The sequence below is a fragment of the Drosophila takahashii genome, chromosome 2R (assembly GCF_030179915.1).
Source record: "Drosophila takahashii strain IR98-3 E-12201 chromosome 2R, DtakHiC1v2, whole genome shotgun sequence".
Lineage (NCBI taxonomy): Eukaryota > Metazoa > Arthropoda > Insecta > Diptera > Drosophilidae > Drosophila > Drosophila takahashii.
The window spans coordinates 2,226,590-2,250,743 of NC_091679.1; the positions used below are offsets into that span (position 1 = coordinate 2,226,590).

At 35.6% G+C, this 24,154-nt stretch overlaps 1 protein-coding gene across 6 annotated transcripts in view; it reads right to left on the minus strand.

The window, feature by feature from the left end:
* LOC138912316 (scavenger receptor class B member 1) overlaps positions 1-24,154 on the minus strand; it is a 472,662-nt gene that overhangs the window by 126,369 nt on the left and 322,139 nt on the right. For 5 of the 6 annotated variants that reach the window (XM_070212707.1, XM_070212704.1, XM_070212706.1 and 2 more), the window contains exon 7: positions 15,546-15,712. In XM_070212707.1, coding sequence (XP_070068808.1) covers positions 15,546-15,712 — 167 coding nt within the window. Of the gene's footprint in view, positions 1-3,682; positions 3,780-15,545; positions 15,713-24,154 lie in introns of those variants that run through there. The other variant, XM_070212708.1, reaches the window with a different exon arrangement.

The following is a 24,154-nucleotide window of genomic DNA, read 5'->3' on the forward strand; positions in this document are numbered from 1 at the left end:
GGTCAATTACCTAAAGCAAGGTAATCAGCAAATGCGGTGTCGATTTCCGCGGACCTATACACACATATCTTTGAATACGCGGAAAGCCTCCATCAAAAAGCTATCTCGCCGTGTTCATATGTCTCGTCGTCAAGGCCGTGCATATTGAGGTGGTCACAGATTTGAGCACAGAAGCATTTCTCGCGGCTCTGAAGAGATTCTTTGGACGCCGCGGTCTACTCACATATATTTACTGTGACAACGCGACCAATTTCGTTGGCGCCTCCAATGAGCTGCAAGACCTAAGGAAATTCCTGTTCAATGAGAAGACTCAAAGCGCAATTCAACCATTTTGCGCGGCTGATTTCATAAGCTTTTACTTCATCCCACCCAGGGCTCCTTTTGGCATCGCTGGTCTACAGACAATTTCAACTCACTTCGATCAAGAACTAAATAGACTTCGCCAAACGTTTCTGTCGTTACCATGGTGCTTATTCACGAAGATAGTGTAGGATCGAATTCCTAGTATATGGGCGAGTTACCGTCCTGTGACCGAGGGAGTAGTAGAGGTCTCATATGCGAGTATTACTGTTATTATTATTATTAATGCTGTAATGAAGCTTTCGAAACAAACGACTGTCTTGCTTGGAGTACCAATAAGAATGACAACGCGAAATGTTTAACTTTTAATAGCAAAGAAAGGTTAGAAAAAAACACAACAAATGTCCTTCATTTTAGATCAAAGGATTAGTGTCCAAAGAGTCCAATAAAATTTTATGAAAATTATCTCATTTACCATTTACCGTTAACAGCGGAAGTAAGTTTACTGTTATTACCCCAGTACTGAGGCGCGACTGGTTTAAAAAGTATGTCGACACCTTGCAACGTTCCTAATACTAACATTAAACATATCTATGATAAGCATGTTCCACTGAAACGTAAAACCTCACGACCTAAGCAACAACCATTGTTTAACGCTGATATTAGAAAAGCTACGGGACAAAGCATGTTTAAGATGGAAGCGATATAAAACTTCGAGTACCCAAACATATTTAAAAAAACGTACAATGGTGTCATCTAAAATTTTAGCAGCAAAAAGAGAATACTACAGCAACAAATTTGCCACAAATAAAACTTGGGCTGAACTGCGCAACTTAGTCATTGGAAAGTCAAAGCAACACAGTACTGTTAAGGGTGATCTTGACGAGTTAAATTTAAAGTTTGAGCAATTAGATGTACCTGAAGCTTCTTGCAATAAGTACCTGAACCTGCAACCAACCTGTGATAATAGCTTTAACTTTGTGTGTGTTAATAGCTGTGATGTATTAAAATGTATTATTAATATAAAATCTAATGCTGAAGGTCTGGACAGTATTAGTCCCAAATTTATTATAATTTTACTACCTAGCGTTCTTAAGTACATAACATAACCTATAGCTAAAAGTAATAATGATTAAAAACCAATATCTATTCTACCCTTCTTTGCCAAAGTCTTTGAAAAACTAATTGCATCCCAGTTGCAATTCTTTTTTTATGAAAATAATCTGCTAAGTAAGATACAATCGGGGTTCACTATATAGCAAGGAACGCAACTTGACAAAGGATATGTAACCTTCTTAACGCTCTTAGACCATAGCAAAGCTTTCGACGCTGTTAACCACTAGATTCTCTGTACCAAGCTCAGTAACATTTTTAACTTGAATACCAAAGCAGTTGAACTACTTAAGTCGAATGGTCCGATTTGAAAAATGTCTTCTACATTTCGATAGCTATAAATATACGCAACAAAATTGCACTTATACTTCTCGGAAATCTTTAAAGGTGTGGGCGTCAGACACATTTTACAATCGTTAGTGGGCGATTGTGGGCGTTAGAGGGGGTGTGGCGCTCGGCTGAAATAAACTTGTCCAAGAATATGTGTGGGAAATCTCAACCTTCTAGCTTTTGTAGTTTCCGAGATCTCAGCGTTCATACGGACGGACACACAGACAGACAGACGGACATGGCTAGATCGACTCGGCAAGTGACCCTGATCAAGAATATATATACTTTATGAGGTCGGAAACGCTTCCAGCTGTTACATACTTTTGCACGAATACAATATACCCTTTTACTCTAAGAGTAATGGGTATACATATATGTAAGTCGACCTATATGTGAGATGTGTCATTGTATATCTATATATATACCGAATTAATGTAATACCGAATGAAACAAAATACATAAATGGGCGCAAAGCACGGATCGTAAATAAGAGTTAACCTATTCAAAAAAATTGACATATAACTCTTATTCTCCAATTTTTATTATAAAAGTTGACAAATAACTCTTATTTGTTGATTTTTATAATAAAAATTAAAAATAAAGATTGAATTGAAATAACTCTTGAACTGAGGGGTGCATTGGTTTAAAATTTATATCTATAAAGTCTACGCTTGAATACTTTTCTGTTGATATTCCATATGTCCCCAGAATATTTTTTATAATGTACCAAATGGGATAAGAAAAATATATGTTAAGCAAGGGTGCATAACAGACGACATATACGGCCCTGTTCTAGTTTTCACTTCCGAAAGTTTCACACGGATTCGAATTTCCCAGACCTGTTCCAAGACTCACTTCCGAAAGAACTGCACGGAATCGAATTTCCCTCTGTTGTTACTGTGTTAACTTCCGAAAAATTCACACGGAAACTTTCCGCCAAGCATATGACAGGCGGATTTAAATTCGGCAGTATAAAAATTAATTCTTTAAATATACTTCGCGATAGCTTTATAAGTCAATAATATTTTTATGCTATTCCTTGATGTTTTATGTTCCTAATTGCATCATCGGAATCGAAATTATTTGCATATATGACTTATTAATAATTATTTTGTGGTTGCACCTTAAAACCCGGTAAATTCTAGCTATGACAATTAATGCAAATCCGCCGCCCTTGTTCTAAATTCCGCTCGGATTTGGTAAAAATGGCTTAGAGTTGTCACGGTATGGATATAAGTTAGAATTTCCTTGGGACTTATTCTAAACTTATCCGATAAGGTTAATGGTTCTTTTATAAGAAAGATAATTTATCCTAATTAACGAAATAAGTGTTTTGGCTCGGAATACCACAATTTTTCATGTGAAATTCGAACGGGGGCATTTGATAGGGACTTTGTTTTTCGGCTTTGGCATCTCTGTATGCTCTTGCAGTTTGCAATACTATGATTCCCACACTGATTTTTAATACTATTCTGTCGGGAGCCTTTCAAAATTGCGCAGGGACCAATGAGAAATTTTATAAAATGTCCCTAGCAAGAAAGGGAAATTTAGTTCTGTTAAAGGGAAATCCGATAATGTTAACAAATTCACTTCCGAGTGAAAACTGGAACAGGCCTGATAATTACAAAAACGGGTTAAGTAAATTGCATTCCAAGTCACATATAGTTCGAGATCTATTTGTTTAATTTTAGAAACAATAGTTATTTGATTGATTCCGACGAGAGCTTGCATCTTAAATCCGACAGCACTAATTTCAGGGCCGAAAAAGAGCGTTCTACGGAGTCGGTATAAGTGTGGATAGGTAAACTTCTTTCCTTCCCAATACTCCATTATGTCCGATTTTAATTCGGCTTAAAGGTAAGGTGATTGTTTGTTTCCGTAATCGTCAATTTAAGCTGAGGATCAAGCTCGCTGTCAGATTCTTCATTGCTTGCTACATCAATTGAATTTTAAAAGTCGCTTAAAAAACCACTTTCAGATGAATTTTGAGATTAAGTTGGATTCGAATCATCCTCTTCTTTCAGTTTTGTACACTCCTGTTAAATAAACAACATTAGTTTTATAAAATTTTAAAAAATATTCTAGAAGTTATGGCATATCAACAGAAAGGTATTCAATCGTAGATAACGTACATATAAATTTTAAACCAATGCACCCCTCAGTTCAAGAGTTATTTCAATTCAATCTTTCTTTTCAATTTTTATTATAAAAATCAACAAATAAGAGTTATTTGTCAACTTTTATAATAAAAATTGGAGACTAAGAGTTATGTGTCAATTTTTTTGAATAGGTTAACTCTTATTTACGATCGCTGGAGCAAAGAAATCGTCTGGGACTAAATCCTAGTAAATGAAAATGCCTTATAATTTATAGAAAAGCACTTGAAACTAATTTGAAACTGATTCGGCCCGTCGAAGCTTATATACCCTTGCAGATCATTCCTATTAGCTTACAAATCGCAAAAATTTTAAATTTCGTATTATTTTGACATTATTTTTTCTATCCTTCCCTACACCCAGAGAACAAAATGGACTAAAAAGAGGCCTAATTACCTAAAATTTTAGGAAACATGGCCAGAAAAACGCGCCAAGGCCATGCATTACCTAAAATGTTGTCCATGTGGACTATATTTTGTACGCAGTCTTGAATTTATTTCTGGTAATGGTTACCTCAAAAAATGGCTAGTAAACTAGATTTTTAGGTCAGAATTACCTAAATATTAGGTATTTTTAAGAAACCTAACATTTTTACCATTGATAGTAACATATTTGCTTATTTTAATTGCTTATATTGTTTTATTCGCATAAGTAAATATTTTATCTTTCTGAAAAAATAATCATTTTATTTTGTCCTCGGTGGGAATCGATCCCGGGTCTTCTGCGCGAGAGTCCAATAGGCTAGCCTCTGGTCTACGGACCTACTTAAAGGCCCTGCGGCAAAACCAAAGCCAGCTTCTAGGGGCACAGGCGAATTCTATTTTTAGAATAGGGCACTATTACCTTAAAAGTAGGAAAATAGTCCACGTAGGTATTGATTTTATATATTGAATCTTTTCCATCACTAGCTTTAAGAAAAGTCTAATAAATTTGTTTAATAGTAAACTTAAAAAAACGAATAATTTGTTTATTAATATTAGGGACCAATATTTGTATTAAATTGTGAGTAAAAATCGACTTCAAATTATACCTAAATTTTAGGTCTTATGGACCAATTTTAAGGTTACGATGGCCTATAAAAATATCTTTAGCTTTCTCAAAAAGTAGGAACATAGTCCACATGCTAATATTTTCAAGTAACCCATTACCTAAATCTGACATTTTAGTTTATTTAATTTTTTTAGGTCATACGTTACCTAAAAAATAGTCCCACATTTCTCTTGGTGTATGGCAGCTGTATAATATAGTCGTCCAATTTTTATTAAATTTAATTCAAAATTTGGAAATATAAAAAGAAATCATATCTTAGAGTAGAAAAGATTACAATAAAATCCAAAGTGAGTACTATTATTAAATTGGATTTGTAATGAGGTGTGTGGTTAGGCTTAGTTCGTATTTTTGGGCGCTATTTATTTTCATTTTAAACAATGTGGGACCTGATTCCAGAGACGAGCAGCGTTAACAAAAAAGTGGTACGAAGAACTTGATAACTTGGTCAGACTTGCAATTAGATTGTTTGTTCTCTGAGATACGCTAAAGCGTAACTCAGTAAACAGGTACGATGCACAGTGTAAGATTTTGCCAATCTAGGGGGACTTAAATCAGTAGGAGTCGTATTTTTAAAGATATCGGCTTCAAATTTGGAGTGAATATTTTAGTAAGCCCAAAGATTATGTTGAACATAAAAAATGGGCGTAGCACTTTTAAAGGCGTTATTTTGAAGCTTTTAACTATTTTCGTATTTTTTGTTATAATTTTCGCCAACCTAAAAAATTTTGTTTTTAATTTTTGGATGCCACTTTTTTCTTTTCAAAAATGTTGAATTTTGGTTATTTGCTCATGTTTTTAGCTGTAACTTCGAAGTTATAAGCTAAACAGCTGCAAATAAGGTTTTATATTAAAGATAATTTATAAAAAAAACAAAAAATATTTGGTTTATATTTTTAAGATTTTTTTTTATTAAATGGTAACAATTCAAACTTAATGTGTACATCGTCTAGTGGAGACAGTGACTCAAAAATGTCTTCTTGAGCACTTATCAGCCGTTTTACGGTATGATTAATAAGGGATTGTAAACTTATTTCAGCATAGGATTCTCTTACTTTTATACCAGTATGATAGCATAACATTTTTGACTCCTTAACGAGATCATAACATGGATATCATTTTGGACAGACAATTTTTGTGGTATTGTACTGGTGCATTGATAATTTACTTTCTATCAGAAGGGCAAGTGCTTGATCTGCTGAAATGTGTTTTGCAGTGCTATTAAAAGATAATTTAGCTTTCTTAATTCCTTAAGTCCCCGTGGACGGGGGAGCATTTGGTAATTTATTAATTAATTTAGCTGAATCCCGTTTTCCTTCTGCCCGCAAAGTCTGTTCTGCAGCTGATAGCAATTGATCCTTATCTATCGTAGGCAATAATTCTTGGCTTTTCCTTTTTTGCGTTTTAGGACAACACTCAGAAAAGACTTTTTGTGACCTCCCTCTTGTACTTGAGGTGGAAGCAATGACATCAATGCGGCAGTCTTCGCCATTTAATGTGACCTGAAGGCCACTTGCATTATGAGCAAAAAACCTGGCTTTATCTCTCCTAGATTTCTCAAATCGGTTTTCAAACTCAAAAGACAGTGTAATTTAAATTAAGAGTGATCAATGTCATTGCCAAACACCATCACTGCGTGCTTTACAAGAGCGTCTCGCGGAGTGGTTTTTATGTTTTTCTACTAAACCTCGAAAAATGCAGCACGGCTTATTTCACTCATTTCTAAATAGAAAGTCTTTGTGCAAAATATGGGCAAGATTTTATTTTAGATTCTGAATCAGAATGAATGCATACGAAGGATGTATGTTCTGGTTGGATAGAATACGATAGAATAATATAAGTTTTTTTCCACCAAAAAACAGAAACATGAAAAAATACGCTTACTTTTTGGCATTTTTTTCAAAAAATGAAAAAAAAAATGTTTGTCCCAAAAAAATGTTTTTGGTTTTGAAAGTGGAATAAAAATTGTCTAAAGTTTCTAGGAAAAATAACTTTTGGCTGCTCCCACTGATCACGCGATGCAATTGATAAGACTAAACTTTGTCAACTGTTGCTCGCTTCCCAGTGCAATTTTGCATGCATTTCTAAAGACCAACTTTAAAAACCGTTATCTTCCAAAAAAAAAATGGTTTGTTTTGTTGTGTGCCTGTTTTCGTAATAGTTGAACATTTCTAAAACTGCTGTTAAAAAGTCATCGAACTCAAAAATAGTTCAACTTTTGCTAAAAGTCCCGCTAGATTGGCCAAATTTTACACTGTGCGACGGTTCCATAGTGTGAATAATTTTGTGTACAGTTTTGACGATAATTAAATCCAGTCCCAGGGCCTCAAGTTAAATATATATCCTGCAATATTGTTGAATGCTACAATCATTTTCCTAAAACTGGCAGCGTCCCAGCTTCCAAAAACTTCAACGCCATGCAGTAGAGATGGAGTCAAATAGGTCTTTGTAAGTAATAATCTGATTTCGAGTGGGTGATATTGCTGACTCAAGTTATGTTGTCTTAACAGTTCGTATGTTTTTCCCTTCTGCTCTATTTATGTGGTCGTTCCAGGTAAATGTGCAGTTAAAAGTGAACCCCAGGTTAACTACGTGGTCAACATAGTATAGTGTAGTATTCTCCATAAGGACTGGTTGTAAACTTTCAGTTTTAATTTTTTTCTTGTAAATAACCAGACATTTTGATATTTTGAGGTTTAAAGCTAGACCATTTGCACGTGCCCATTGGCTAATACATTGAAGGTCTAAATTTTGTATTTTGTAATTTATTAAACATTTTTGAATATATTTTTTTTAATTTTTTAAAAAAATTTATTTAATACAAATAAAAAATTATAAAATTTAATAAATTTTTAAATTTTGTTTAAATCTTAATTTGTTTTTATTTTAAAGAAATTAACAAATTTTTTTTTTTTTGAAATTTTATTTTGAAAGAAGATGTTTTCGAGGAATTAATGCAAAAGACATGAAGTCAATCGGATTCATATAACCGGAGATACAGATTTTCAATGAGAGGGTACTTTTTCAAATTAAACAATTTTTGGCAAACTTAAAAAAAGTTTAACTAAAAAATAATTTTTTTTCGGTCAAATCCTGATACAAGTGTTTACTTCTTTTCAAAATAGTACACGTAAAAAATGTTTTAGGCAAATCAAAAATGTGACCCAAGAAAAGGAAAACAAGATTGGCCCCAAAACATTTCTTTGCGGTACACCCCGTGTAGTACGTAGAAATGAAGACGCACAAAATGATAACACAACACATTAATGATGGTTACTTTGGTACGACGGCAAAAGTTTAACAGAGGTTTCGGAAAAATTAAAAAGGTTCGTCAATTTATTGCACAGAATTGTATGATTTACAGAATCGAAAGCTTTGCTGAAATCGAGGAGTGTGAGCAGTGTTACTTGGCTGTTCTCAACATCTTTCCTAATATCCTCAGAGATTTTTAATATAGCTGTTGTGCAGCTTCTGAAGGGGCGAAACCCAGATTAAAGATTAAACATAAGGTTGTTATTTAAAGTCAATTTTTTTATCTGAGATGCCATTATCGAACGCTTTAGAGAAATAAGGAAGAATGGCTATAGGCCTGTACTCATCGTTACTCTTGCGTATTGGTATGATTTTAGTAATTTTCCACAAATCAGGGAAGGTTGAAAAAGTAATGGCAGAATTAAAAATTCTTAGTAAATGGTTACGAACTAGAAATATTAGCCGCGAAAGGTGCTTTCAGGTTCTGCGGTTGGCTGGGTTGCGGCATCAGACGGGTTGGATGTATGTTGTGGAGCCACGTCAATAAGTTTTTGGAGATTTTCGATGGGTATGGCTTCACCTCCGGCTTGATACTTAATGTGTACCAGACCCTGTTGGTAAAAGACTGCTGCTAGCCGCCAAAGCTTTTTGAGGCGCATCGCTTCCTTGAAAATGGTGTAGTTTGGCTTGTGAGCTGCTCATTAACGTAGAACGGATTCGCAGCATCAAAGCCCAAAAGCTGAAGATAAAAGGGTTGCTTGTGCTCACGCCGAAAGCCGCCGATCTCTCGGAGTAATATTGCCTAAACGCGGACGTTTTCCATCCGTACGAGGATTACAGGGTCCACCACAGCGTTTGGGCTTTTGCTTCGAACTCTGAATATAGATCTGGTCCCAAGAGCTGGCGTTCTAGCAAGTGAAAAGCAAAGCGAGTTCAAAGGGGTTCTCAGATTCTCATCTTGTACAATGGAGATACCATGTATTTGTGGGTCGCTTGCCACATCATTATTGGCTTGGACCTGTAGGCTACTCGCAATCCTGTTTGATAAATTTTCAAACCTAGCAGTGAGTCCTTTTACAGCCATCATCTCACATGGAGGCTTCAGCTTATTAGGCATTGCCTTCATCGGTACGTTTAAACTCAAAAACAGCATCGTCGGATTCTGAAATTGCGGATTTATTTGCCGAATTTTTCCAAACTACTTATAGTTCGGCTGCTTGCTCAAATTCTGTCTACCCTAACCCCTTAAATAGGGATATTTGTATTTTTACCCCTGCAATTACCGAAAGTTCTCTTTTAAATGATTTAGCAACAACAACGCCTGGGTGAGTGCTTAAGTTTTGTGCTTCAACCATTTGTAAACCGATTCTTAATATTTTTCATTTGTCTATTTCATCATCAGTTTTTCCAACTATCTGGAAGGACTCTTTTATTATTCCACTCCACAAAAAGGGTGCGAAGGTGGATGCCCAGAATTATAGAGGTATTTCTAAATTGTCGGCAATTCCTAAAGTATTATTACTTCTCATTTGCAACATTTATGTTCCTCGCTAATATCACCGCGTCAGCATGGTTTTGTTAAGCAAAGATCGACCTTCACCAATCTTCTTGAATTGTCATCTATTGTAATAAATGGTTTTAAGAATAAAATGCAGACTGGCGTAATATATACAGATTTTAGTAAGGCCTTTGACTCTGTTAACCACTCTCTCCTTTTATTCAAATTAGATCAGCTGGGGTTTCCATGTAATATATTAACATGGATTTCAAGTTACTTGAATGGTAGGACTCAGAGGGTTATATTTAAGAGCGCTGTTTCTAAGATAATTTACGTGACATCTGGAGTTCCTCAAGGTAGTCATTTAGGCCCTTTCCTGTTTACTTTGTTTATTAACGATCTTCCCACTATCGGAGCACAATCTTGTGTACTAATGTACGCTGATGATGTTAAGCTTTGTTTATCGTATAAAGATATAGGGTCAGGTTTCAACTTACAGTCAGATATTGATTCTTTTCAGGGATGGTGTGAGTACAACCTTTTAAATCTAAACTGCCTTAAATGCAACGTTATGACGTTTTATAGGGGTACTCCTACGTTTATTAGTTATTCTCTTCAAAATAAACCACTCGACCGTATATATTCAATTAACGATTTAGGTGTTCTACTCGACCCAAAACTTAAATTTGACTGCCACATAATGGCCATTGTCAGTAAAACTATTAGTGTTTTTGGGTTTATAAAGCGTTGGTCAAAAGAATTTGACGACCCTTATATAACCAAATTACTATTTACCTCCCTTATCCGTCCTATATTGGAATATTGTTCTTCGGTTTGGAGCCCACAATACCAAGTGCACATTGACCGTATAGAGTCGGTACAAAAAAAATTTCTTATTTTTGCTCTTCGTAGTTTGAACTGGGATCAAAACGTAAGGCTACCTCCCTACCAGAGGAGATTACTATTGCTTATTTTACCTACACTTGAAAACCGTAGAATAAGACTTGGTACTATTTTTATGCAAAATCTTATAACAGGTGATATCGATTCTGTAGAACTGATAAACCGTTTAACTTTTAATGTTCCCGTTAGACTAACACGAAATGATTACCCTCTTAATTTGCCTCGATGTACATAAAATTTTACTCTGCATGAGCCCTTTCGCGTTCTATGTACAAATTATAACAATCTTTATCATTTAATTTGCACATCTATCCCTGTATTAAAAACTAAAATTTTATCTCATTTGCTTCAATCTTAGTTTTAGCCATTATAATCTTTATTTGTTTCATGTATTTTCCTCGCGAACTCGCATTTTTGACCTAATTGATAAAGGGTCCCGCGCGTAACAAGCACGTGCTTGGTATCGTTGGGCCACTTGTTTGTACTGCTCGTAGTGCATCATCGTCAATCATATATATTAGTTACTGCTGGTTGTAATCTGGTAGCGCTAATCTCTCAATAATTTCGAAGATGCAACTTGACAGCTTCTCTCACCAAACAAGTGCAGAAACAAAAAAAACGAGGACGGAAGCTAACTTCGGCAAGCCGAAGTTTTAATACCCTTGCAGATTTTACGAATTAAAACTTGACTAGACTAGCAACATGAATTAATAAACAACAAAATATTTTATAATTGAAAAAATAAAATTTTAAAATTTTTCACCCTATTGTTCCTATGGGAGCTATAGGATATAGACGCCCGATCGGCACGCGCGTTTACCCTAATGAAGGTACGCACAAAAAAATACGATTTGGAAAGTTTCATGGGAATAGCTAATATTTTGCGCGAAATATCCTGAAAAACGTCAAATTTTGACCGATTTCACCCTATTGTTCCTATGGGAGCTATAAGATATAGACGTCCGATCGGCACGCGCTTTTACCCTGATCAAGGTACGCACAAAAAAATACGATTTGGAAAGATTCATGCCAATAGCTCTTACACTGAGCGAAATATCTTCATTTTTGTGAAAGCTATATCCGATTGTTCCTATGGGAGCTATAGGATATAGACGTCCGATCGGGTCGGCTTTCAAACTTGATCTGCGTACACATGTTTTAGGACGACTGTGAAAGTTTCAAGGCGCTAGCTTTTAAACTGAGCTCGCAAACGGTATTGAAACAGACGGACAGACGGACAGACGGACAGACGGACATGGCTATATCGACTCCCCTATTGATCCTGATCAAGAATATATATACTTTATGGGGTCGGAAACGTCTCCTTCACTGCGTTACAAACTTCTGACCAAAATTATAATACCCTCTGCAAGGGTATAAAAACAGATTTTACCAAATTAGTTTAATTTGTTTTGCGGCGTTAGAACTGGGTATAAGGCAAGAGGATCAAGTCCCTCGCGTGGCGACCGACTTCACAAACGCAATATAACGCGATTTAGCTTTTAAGGCGCTTTGTGTTCACGAGTTTTCTGATAGGCTTTGGGGAGCACTTTGTTAACGTCTTCTCTTTCCCTTTTTTCCCTTTATCAATTAATTTTTTGATCGTTTCTAAAGCAGCTATATGACATAGTCGTCCAATTTTGATAAAATTCGGAAATTTTTAAAAAGAGTCATATTCTACAGTAAAAGAGAATACAATAAAAACCAAAGAAGCTAAAATTTATTTCCTATTACTTTTCCCTTCATTTTCCGATCGTTCCTATGGCAGTTACCATATATCTGTCGTCCGATTTTTTAAATATTTAATTCGAAATTCAGAAATATTAAAAAATAATACTCCCAAGAGTAGAAGGTAATGTTTCACAGACGGACGGACAGACGGAGATGGCTAGATCGTCTCGTCTAGTGATGCTGTTCAAGAATATATATACTTTATGGGGTCGGAAACGTCTCCTTCACTGCGTTGCAAACTTCTGACTGAAATCATAATACCCTCTGCAAGGGTATAAATATATGGAAAGTTAAGGCAGTTGTCAGTATCCCAACACTTTTTGCCAGTAAACCTTAAGATCCTCATAGCAAAACAAGAGAGAACGCTATAGTCGGGTTTGTGTCCCTACTATCTAATACACATAACTCAGCTAAGGGGAGTGCGAGGGAGATAAATATATATTATTTTGATTGCGTATAACTTTTTAATGAATGATCCGAATGATCTTCTACATTTCGATACGTATAAATATACCCAACAAAATTGAATTTATACTTCTCGGAAATCTTTAAAGATGTGGGCGCAGGACCCATTTTAAAATCGTTAGTGGGCGATTGTGGGCGTTAGAGGGGGCGTGGCGCTCGGCTGAGATAAACTTGCGCTGCGTAGGAAGCCCAAGAATATGTGTGGGAAATCTCCACCTTCTAGCTTTTGTAGTTTCCGAGATCTCAGCGTTCATACTGACAGACAGACGGACAGACAGACGTACAGACAGACGAACAGAGTGCGAGGGAGATAGATATATAAACAATTTTGATTGCGTATAACTTTTTAATGAATGGTCCGATTTGAAAAATGTCTTCTGCATTTCGATAGGTATAAATATACACAAAAAAATTTATACTTCTCGGAAATCTTTAAAGATGTGGGCGCCAGACACATTTTAAAATCGTTAGTGGGCGATTGTGGGCGTTAGAGGGGGCGTGGCGCTCGGCTGAAATTACTCTACGGGTAACGGGTATAAATATACCTACTATCCTCATTATTTTATTGTGTTGAAATTTTTGGCTATTGCGATACTCGGGACTTTTAAAAATTAAAAGTTGGGTTCAACTCCATATCCAGATACGTATTTAATAAAAGAGAGGAGAACACATATCCACCCTGGCAGAGTCTATTTACGATCTAAAGTTAGAACAATGGATAGATTTTAGAGCTCTAATTTTCGTTCATAAGATTATAATGACAAATGAACCAACTTACCTCGCTGACAAACTTGTGCATGCCCAATCAAATCGAACTAATAATTTAATTCATCCGAGAACAAGATTACTGTGTTCTCAGAGACAATTCTACATCAATGCTGTGCGCCTGTGGAACGAACTGCTCCATGTTCTTAAATAAATAAGAAGTGCTAATCAGTTTAAAATTTAATTAAAAGAATTTCTAAAAATAAATAATTTTGACAATTAAAGATAACTTTAGTTAAGCCCTTTAAAAATAACTATGTAGTATTTTTAAGAAATATTTTCAGCTATAAATTATCTATAATTACACTATGCAACATCTAAAATTTATCTCGATGGATGCTATTTTTTTTTTGAATTCGTTTCGAATTTCCAAGTTAAACTGCGTTTTCCAAAAAGTTCCCCGAAGTAAGAACAGATTCATGGTTTGTTTTGATGTTCAAGTTTTTTTAAAGATACACTCTTTATGTTTCAAACCCCATAGAATTTTTTTGAGATTTTTTTTAAGGGAGAAATAAATTCTAGAAAACATAGTCAAAAAACATAAAAGTATTCAGCTGCGGTATTGATTATAATTGTAGGGGAGAGTGGGGCAATTTCGTCACCTGCAATATCTCGGAATCCATAAGTAGTAAACATATATATAACATTTTTTGTTTTAGTCTTTTAAGACAGCATAACACAACCAATGCATTTTTTTTGTACAGAAGGCCAAGATAATTAAGCTATAATACTTATTAAATGTGTTTTTATCGTTCAAAAGATACATTTAGTTCTCGACGAAATACAAGTTTTTTTTAATAATTCACAGTGCTATAATGTGCATTTCAGAGTTAGTGATTTTTAACTTCGCGCCTAATTTCGGAAGAAAAATAATTATTTCTAAAAAAGTACTGTGTGGGGAAATTTCGCCACTCTATGCTTAGGGTAAATTTGCACCTACTTTAAATACATATTTTTTTATTTGACGAGCTGGCTAAGGAACAGACTACCGCCAGCAGCAACAAATATAGGACGTCAACAAAAATGGTACACTTGTGTTACTTATAAATTTTAAAATATTAAATCTAGAATGGGGCTACGGTTAGTATTTTATCTTAAGTTAGGATCATGTTTATAAGAAGTCTGGGCCAATTGGACGATCCCAAAAGCTTCCAAGCCTGGATTTGGTTATTTCAAAGTCATCATCCATGCTAAAATCTGATTTGCAGCTTAAAAGGAACACTTAACACTTAAGTATGGCTTGTGATTCCCTAAAATTTCCTTAAAAATACTACTCTGAATAAATAAAATCGATTTGGAAAAAAATGAGTACTTACACCGTAAAAAATAAGGAAAAAGGGGAAATAAATAAGAAAAAACCAAAGTTACATGCGGTTTTAATTTAAAAAAAAAATAGTTAAATTTTAAATTCTTAATTTTTTTATTTTTATTTTGATAGTAGATAAAACGACTAAAAAAATGAGATATGTTTCATAAAGATCGGTCAACAAATTATTAAATGGCTGTTGACGATGTGCACGATAACAAAACTGCTATATCGTTAAAAACGAATTTCATACAAACTTGTATGGACGGGCAATTTGTATTTATGTATAGATATCTAGCATTGTGCGATTATGTAGTACGGTTTAAGTTGTTTACCGATCTTAATGAAACATATCTCATTTTTTTAAACTTGCTAAACTTCAGCTGAGCGCCACGCCCCCTCTAACGCCCACAATCGCCCACTAACGATTTTAAAATGTGTCCTGCGCCCACATCTTTAAAGATTTCCGAGAAGTATAAATGCAATTTTGTTGTGTATATTTATACCTATCGAAATGTAGAAGACATTTTTTAAATCGGACCATTCATTAATAAAAAATTATTTTTTTCCAATATGTATCTCCCCCCCTTAAGAATAACTCATACAATTGTAAGATTTTTTGGGCAATCGGCTGAGCGCCGCAGTAATTATACCAAAACAAACTTAAGGATGAACATACCGGTTGAATGACAAAAGCTGATGAGTGCTTAGCCGGATCAGGATTTATGCCGGTAATGTTTTGTTGTAGCCCCAAATCGCCGTTCATAAAGTGAGGGAAGCTTAACGAGATTGGAAATCCGTAGTAGCAGTCAGTGACGTCAATCAATCCAACCGGCTGGCAATCGCCTGTAAGGTATAATGAACGGTGAGAAAATATAGACAATCCAATAGTTAATATGGGCGGTTCTTTTACAAACCGAACACCTTTTATTGGCTCACATTTTTGATTTGCCTGAAACTTTTTTTACACGTACTATTCGGAAAATAAGTAAACACGTGTATCAGGATTTGACCGAAAAAAAATTATTTTCCTAGTTAGAATTTTTTTAAGTGTGCCAAAAATTGTCAAATTTTAAAAAGTACCCTCTCATTGAAAATCTGTATCTCCGGTTATATGAATCCAATTGACTTCATGTCTTTTGCATTAATTCCTCTAAAACCTCTCCTTTCAAAATAAAATTTCTTAAAAAAAAAATGTTTTTCATTTCTTAAAAATAAAAACAAAATACGATTTAAAAAAATTTTTTAACTATTGCCCCCACAAAAAAAAAAAAAATTTTTTTATTTTAATACTTGCGTCATATTGTTAGTTACAATCGGTTTTTGTAAAAAGTTGGAGCCACTTTTAGTTTTTAAAATATCGAGTTTGTTTTAGCAAGGCCTCGGCTTTTTTCTATGAAAAATCGTCGCAGCAAGTAGATCTACTCTCTCACTCTTATCGGATCCTAATGGAATTTATGTTTTCTCATTGTTTACTAGTCCTTTAACAATTGTTAATGATTAAAAGTTAAGTTGTAAGTTTTTTGTCAATTTCTGAATGACAAAAAGTAAAAAGTAATTTTTTAATCAATTAAAAACTTACAACTATTTATTTAACCGTCTATTTAATAAACAATAATTTTAAATTTATTTTATTTATTATTTTTTTATATTATGTAATTTATTAAACATTTTTAAATATTTATTTTTAAATTTAAAAAAAAAATTAATTAAATTTTAGAATTTTTTATTTTTATTAAATAAATTTTTTTAAAAACTTAAAAAAAAATATTTAAAAATGTTTAATAAATTACATAATATAAAAAAATAATAAATAAAATAAATTTAAAATTATTGCTTATTAAATAGACGTTTAAATAAATAGTTGTAAGTTTTTAATTGATTAAAAAATGACTTTTTACTTTTTGGCATTCAGAAATTGTCAAAAAACTTAAAACTTAACTTTTAATCCTTAACAATTGTTAAAGGACTAGTAAACAATGAGAAAACATAAATTCCATTAGGATCCGATAAGAGTGAGAGAGTAGATCTACTTGCTGCGACGTTTTTTCATAGAAAAAAGCCGAGGCCTTGCTAAAACAAATTCGATATTTTAAAAACTAAACGTGGCTCCAACTTTTTACAAAAACCGATTATAACTAACAATATGACGCAAGTATTAAAATAAAAAAAAAATTTTTTTTTTGTGGGGGCAATAGTTAAAAAACTTTTTTAAATCTTATTTTGTTTTTATTTTTAAGAAATTAAAAAAATTTTTTTTAAAGAAATTTTATTTTGAAAGGAGAGGTTTTAGAGGAATTAATGCAAAAGACATGAAGTCAATTGGATTCATATAACCGGAGATACAGATTTTCAATGAGAGGGTACTTTTTCAAATTTGACAATTTTTGGCACACTTAAAAAAATTCTAACTAGGAAAATAATTTTTTTTCGGTCAAATCCTGATACACGTGTTTACTTATTTTCCGAATAGTACGTGTAAAAAAAGTTTCAGGCAAATCAAAAATGAGAATTTTTTTTTTTGGCCAAATCTGTTCGGTTTGTAAAAGAACGGCCCATATACGTTATTCAGGTCCAGGTCTTCCGCAGATCAATCGTGTTTTTCTCGAAACCATACCAGTTATTTACAAACTTGAATCATTTTTTCTGAATAAAACAGAAACACCCGCAATCCCTCGCGAATAACGACACATATATTTACGAAGAAGAATCGCAGTGTGATCGGTCCGTTTAAGCGTGTGGCTGCCGGCATATTTTTTTACCAATAAATTTAAAAATGCTCGTTGCGAAAACTAAGCTGACACCATTATTTATTTATTTATTTATTTATTTAATATATAAAGCTATGAACAGCTCATTGGACTTAAAAAATATACAAGAAATTTTCAATATGATTGATTATTTGCGGAAGACAGGAACGCAGTGACTCTGGTTGAATTTACATCGTAGGAACACTCATAGGATAATAAGTGGTACAATTCATTATAGTTGTCGCATAAAACTCGGAATGGGTCAAAACGGGAGTAGTTTGACCTGGCAATTTCCAGTGCTAATGGCCGAAATCGACGAGTTGGTCTAGAAGGAACGTTCCAATTTATGGACGTTATCAGGTGAAGTGAGTCCACACCTCCAGTAAGGAGCTTGTGAAGGAAGATCATGCCAGTACATATTCGACGATGCTTTAAAGTTGGCAGATTCAAAAGTCGCAGCCTGTCTTTGTAGGAAGGTAGTCGGCTTCCAGAGTCCCAGTTCAAACCACGTAAGGCAAATAGGAGAAACTGCTTCTGAACGGACTCAATCATGTCTTGATAGTGCTCATACTGTGGAGACCATACGCATGAGCAGTATTCCAGCGTTGGACGAACTAAGGAAACATACAGGAGCTTTGTGATATACGGATCATCGAATTCCTTGGACCAGCGTTTGATGAAAGCTAATAAGGCCTTAGCTTTATTGGAGATAGTGCTGACATGGCGATTGAAGCATATCTTATGGTCAAATAGGACTCCAAGATCTAGGACGGTTTCAATGCGTTCTAGCGCTGATTGGCCAATGGAGTATGTACGCACAGCTGGATTGGAACGAAAAAATGTCATGGATTTACATTTATCTGGATTAAGCAGTAGCTTATTGACTTGGCACCAGGATTGAAGGTTATTTAAGTCAAGCTGGAGCTGCATGTGGGAACCAGGCGATGTCATATGCATACACAACTTGACATCATCCGCATACATAAGAACTTTGGAGGCCACGATAATTTGAGGAAGATCATTAATAAATAGACCAAATAGCAAAGGACCAAGATGGCTACCTTGAGGTACTCCGGAGCTTACAGATACAATTTTTGAAAGTACATTATTAAATTGTATCTTTTGGGAACGGCCTGTAAGGTATGACTGAATCCACATCAAAAGAGTTAGTGGAAAACCAAGAAGGCGCAGCTTGTGGATAAGAAGCTCATGGCACACTGAATCAAACGCTTTGCTAAAATCAGTGAAAATTACATCCGTTTGATTGGAGGATAGGAAGCCTTTATTAATGTAGGTCGTAAATTCCAGCAGGTTAGTTGTAGTTGAACGACATTTTGTGAAACCATGTTGATTCGGAGATAATAAGGAGCGACACTGATGCTGCAATTGATCGCATATGAGTTTTTCAAATAGCTTAGGAATAGCACTTAGTTTGGCTATCCCACGATAGTTCATAATATCAGACTTGCTGCCCTTCTTATGAAGTGGAATAATAAAGGACTCCTTCCAAACAGCCGGAAAGGTGCAGAGATGGATAGATTTTTGGAAAATCATGGTTAATGGAACAGAAAGTGGATCTGCGCAATATTTTAGTACGAAGCTGGGCACCATATCGGGACCTGGAGAATAAGACAGCTTTATCGAGGATAGGCTGCGACTGACATCACGTTCATCAATTACAGGACAATATATGGAGTCCGTGTGGGCTAGCTGATAGGAATAGCGGAAATCGGAATTTGGGAGATTTGAATAAGGCGAATATGTGGACTGAAAAAAGTCCGCGAACAGGTTACTGATTCCCTGGTCATTTGACGCTGATATGTTGTTCAAATGAAGAGAAGGTGGAAACGTTTTGGACTTACGCTTTGAGTAAACAAAAGAGTAAAATAGCTTGGGATTACTGCGGAATTCATATTTGCAGCGTAACAGGTAGCTATTATAGCATTCGGAATTATGCAGGAAATAATTGGATTTGGCTACACTGTATTTGCAAAAATCAGATTGGAGCCCTGTTTTTGCGAACTTCTTATACAGTTTCGTCTTTAAATTTTTTAGGTGAGCCAAGTGTTTCGATGACCACGGTGGGCTGGTAGAGGTTTTTTGAATAATGGAAGGAACAAGTTTATCAAATAAGGAATACATAATATTGTAAAAGCTTGATACTGAATTTTCAAGCGAAAGATTTTGGAGTATAGACCTGCCCACTTGGGTCAAGGAAGCCGACAGTAGCGAGTAATCGACTTTCCGGAAGCATCGAGTCTGAATCGCTTTTTCAGAAGTATTTGGGAACTGAACCACACTATTAATGTTAAATTGTAGTGTCGGATGATAGGGGTCTTCAGGACTGGACAGCGGAGTACAGCGCGTTATAGTGGTATCGCAAAAGTCAGATACAAATATAAGGTCTAGGAATCTCCCATTCTGATTGGGTATGGAATTTACTTGGCCAAGGGATAAGGCGATAAGACCATCTAGGAAATCATTCTGATCGCTGGGAACTAGTGCAGCAAGATCATCATATGGCAGCCAGGATAGTTGAGGAATATTGAAGTCACCCAAAATAATAAGGTGATCTGAAGCATCAGCGGATGAAGAAATGTTCCTAATAGCGGCGAGGTGCTGCAAATATGTAGAAGCTTGGGAACATGGAGGAATATACGTGCAAGTTACAAAGAGGTTGGAGCTTTGCAGGCATATTTTTACAGCAATAAACTCAATATCGGCCGTGTCAGCAATGGACAACGCTTGGGACGATAAGTCGGAATTTACGGCAATTAGGACACCACCACCTCGACGAGAGGGGCGGTCACGCCTATAAATGAAATATTTATTGGACATTATTTCACTATCGGATACGGTAGAATTAAGCCAAGTTTCTGTGAAGGCAATAATGCTCGAGTCAAAAGCAGCACTGTTTGCATGCAAACTAGTTAGCTTGCTGAGAAGGCCACGAACATTTTGATAGTGCAAAATGAAATCTAGTTTTTTGGAACCGAAGAATTTTTATTAGAGGATAGTTCCTTACGAGCAAACTCATGGACTACGGTGTCAACTGGCCACAATCCAGGACCTAATGCTCGAAGTAAGAAAGATTCCGGAAGAATAATTTTAGAAGAAGCAACTTTTCGCTTATAATTAAAATTGAACTTGGAAATTATGAAATTGTCGGAAGAGACCTGGAACGTATCACATAGATGTCCCCTTACTTCATCTTCGGTGGTATCAGGACGAAGCCAAGAGACAAAGATAGCCTTCTTAGTTTCGACTGCCTTTAAGGACACGGCAGCGAGGGGTCTACGAGTACCACGTATGGGACGTGCATCCTGGACGTTCGGATGAGGCTTGGACGGATTTTGAGTACTATTAGAGCTTATGGAGGGTTGAGTATGGACTTCGGATCTGCCTAGATTGACTGGATCTTTCGGCATAGAATTTGGTGGAATTTGCAAAGCCATAATTGTGGATGATGCTGGCGTATTTAATACACTGTTTCTAGGGAGTGTTCCCGGAGACAGGTTTACTCGCTCAGAGGCTGGAGGCACAAAGTTTAGCACCGGGGCGGGGATGGCTAGTGCAGTTGGAGAAACTAGGTCATGTCCGGTTGGGGTCAGCATCGATGGGAACCCATCTGCCGGCATCTCAAGGTTGTTGTTGTTAGCGATTTTCCTTTTTGGAGATTCGCCCACAATTTTAGAAACCTTATCAGTTAAGGCGGTAACAAGTTTATGGACATCTCTGAAGTTATCCCGCGTTTGTCTCATGAAGGTGCGCATACAATACGCCGTATCAAGGCAACCGCTGCAGGTCCAAAGAAATCCTATTCTTTTGGAAAGTAGATCAGCGATGCGACCATTAGCGCCGGCACCAGCGCATTTAATATGTGCACAATTGTCGCACAGCCAACATAGTAAATAGGAATCACCAACAATGGTGCCATTGTATTCGCATTTTTTGGCAGTGCACGGTACACTCATATTGGTAGTTAAGAGATTCAAAGAGATTAAGGGAACTTATAGACCAAGTAGGCGAGCTCGGATTAAAGAGCGATGAAAGAGACTGCAAGAAATATTAGGCAGGAGAGCCGTTGATTATCCGGGCAACCGGTGAGTTTCAGCAGCACGCACAAAGCAGACAGCGAAGGAAGTACCGTTAGAGAGGTAATGACCGCTCAGAGAGTAATACGCGTTCGAAAGATTAGAGAAGCACGATTCGGAGAGCAACGGAGAGTGTAAACAACAACAGAACACAAGCGGCAGAAACGCGGAGCAATGCAAAGTTTTGTTATTGTTTTGGTTTATGTTGATATTAATTCGTATTTAAATACGTTTTTAAATCACAGTCTATGTTTGAAATGTTATCAAAACGACGATAATATAGAACTATCTTGTTTCTTTATAGATATTTTGATAGGCGGATAGATTTTATTAGTGAAATCGAAAAGAGTTTAGGAGCGAATGAGAAACACGACCGACTTGGTGTAACGCTTGCGTTTAAATTACTATTTGTAGTCTTTAACAATGTAGCGAGATATATATGAATCTCTGACGCAACTTTTAACATTTTTGACATGCCGCTCGAAGTTTGGATCAAGTTCAAAACACTAGTACTGTTGCACAAAATAATAACAACTGCCGAGCCAAAATATCTTTTTAGCAAGCTACAATTTAGCGCTTCCAACAGAACAAATAATCTAATTTGTCAAGGTGTAAAACACTCCTATACCGAGAAACACTTTTTTATCTGTGCTGTACGTTCTTGGAATAAACTACCACATCCACCAAAAACAATTTAATCTGACATGCAATTCAAAGATAAATTACACACACATATTCAAACTAATAATTAATTTAAAACAAAACTTTAGTCTTTAAGAAATCAATGTTTTTAATGTCATCTGGATTTAATGTCTTTGCAATAGAACAATGTATTTAAGAAATTTATTTATCTTCATGAATTTAACTAATTGTGACTAATTTATAAGTATTTTTTGTACTTGTAGCGTTAGGAAAAAAAGAACGAAATTTAAAATTAAATTAAATATTTTCGGCAGTTATAAACAAATGTTATCCGAGTGCGTAGACCGTGAAATTTTGTACTCGTCGAAAAGTACGTAACAGGTAGAAGGAAACTTTTCGGGTTATATAAATAATCAGGATCATTAGGATGATTTTCCATGCGAATGTGCACGCCCACTTTAACGCCCTAAATCGCTGACGCGCTAAGTTCTGCCTAGCGCCCACATTTTTTAAGTTATTGTAAAAGTGTAAATTAGAAATGGTTTTGATTACTAATATCCATCTAGGCTGGTAAAAATTCTCCAGCTGAACCCTCCACGAGGGTGCCGGCTAGGCAATGGTCACTGCATTATCCCGAGCAGGGTAATGTAATGTCGCTTGTCCTGCCCGAGGTGATGTAGTATTCAAGCCCTTGAATCAGTGGCCATAGTTGGAAATGACTGCGGGTAGGCATAATACGCAAGTAGTATGGACGGCGAAAAGGATAAAATCAGGGCTGGGAATTCAGCCCAAACGCCGACGGGAAGTACGACTGCCGATGCATCGGCAGGAAAGGGGAGGAGAAATCTTCTCTGCGTGTCGCCAGCGCACTGTGGGAAAAAAGTCGGTTTTTTTGGCATAAAGCAAAAATTAAAAGTTACTAATTTAAAAAACAAATATTTTTTTTAATACTAAAAGAGTTTAACTATAACTGCTATTTAATACCCGTCACTCAGCTAAAGGGAGTGCAAGGAAGATCTATATGGACGGTTCTTTTATAAATAAATGTTAAAATTATTGTTTTATAAATGGATGGTTAAATAAATAATTGTAAGTTTTTAATAGATTAAAAGATTACTTTTTACTTTTTATCATTCAGAAATTGTCAAAACACTTAAAAGTTAACTTTTAAACATTAAAAATTGTTAAAGGACTAGTAAACAATGAGAAAACATGAATTCCATATGGATCCGATAATAGTGAGAGAGTTGACCTACATGCTGCGACGTTTTTTCATAGAAAATAACAGTTATTTATTTATAAGTCTTGACGAAATAAAGCAGAATAGAAACGTAACAAGAAATTTTCAAGTATACAGATGCATTTGTATACTCTTAATATAGTCAGTGTTCGAAGCAGAGCGCCAGCGCCTAGTCATGCGCGCATAGGTGTACGACGGCACCTGCAGCGCTCTTTGCTTATCTTTTGTCGCCGTCTCTCTCATTCTCCTAAAGCTGTCGCTTATCTATTCAGCGATTACTTTGTAGGCCTGCATATATATATTAATAGCATGGAGCCAAGCTTTAACACAGTCCGTTTGCCGCTCCGAATAAATGATATAAATATAATAGAACCTATTCGTGCGTTTTTATTTATAACTAAAATAAGGGTGGCATATTCGTTGTTTTCCCCACAAACATTTGGTGACCCCGACGTGATAGCAGTTTTATCGGAGTCTGCAACTCGGTCTCACGATTGTTTAATATAGTTTAAACAAACGCTTTGTTTCGCTGTCGTTTTCGTGCATTCGGTCACAAACACAC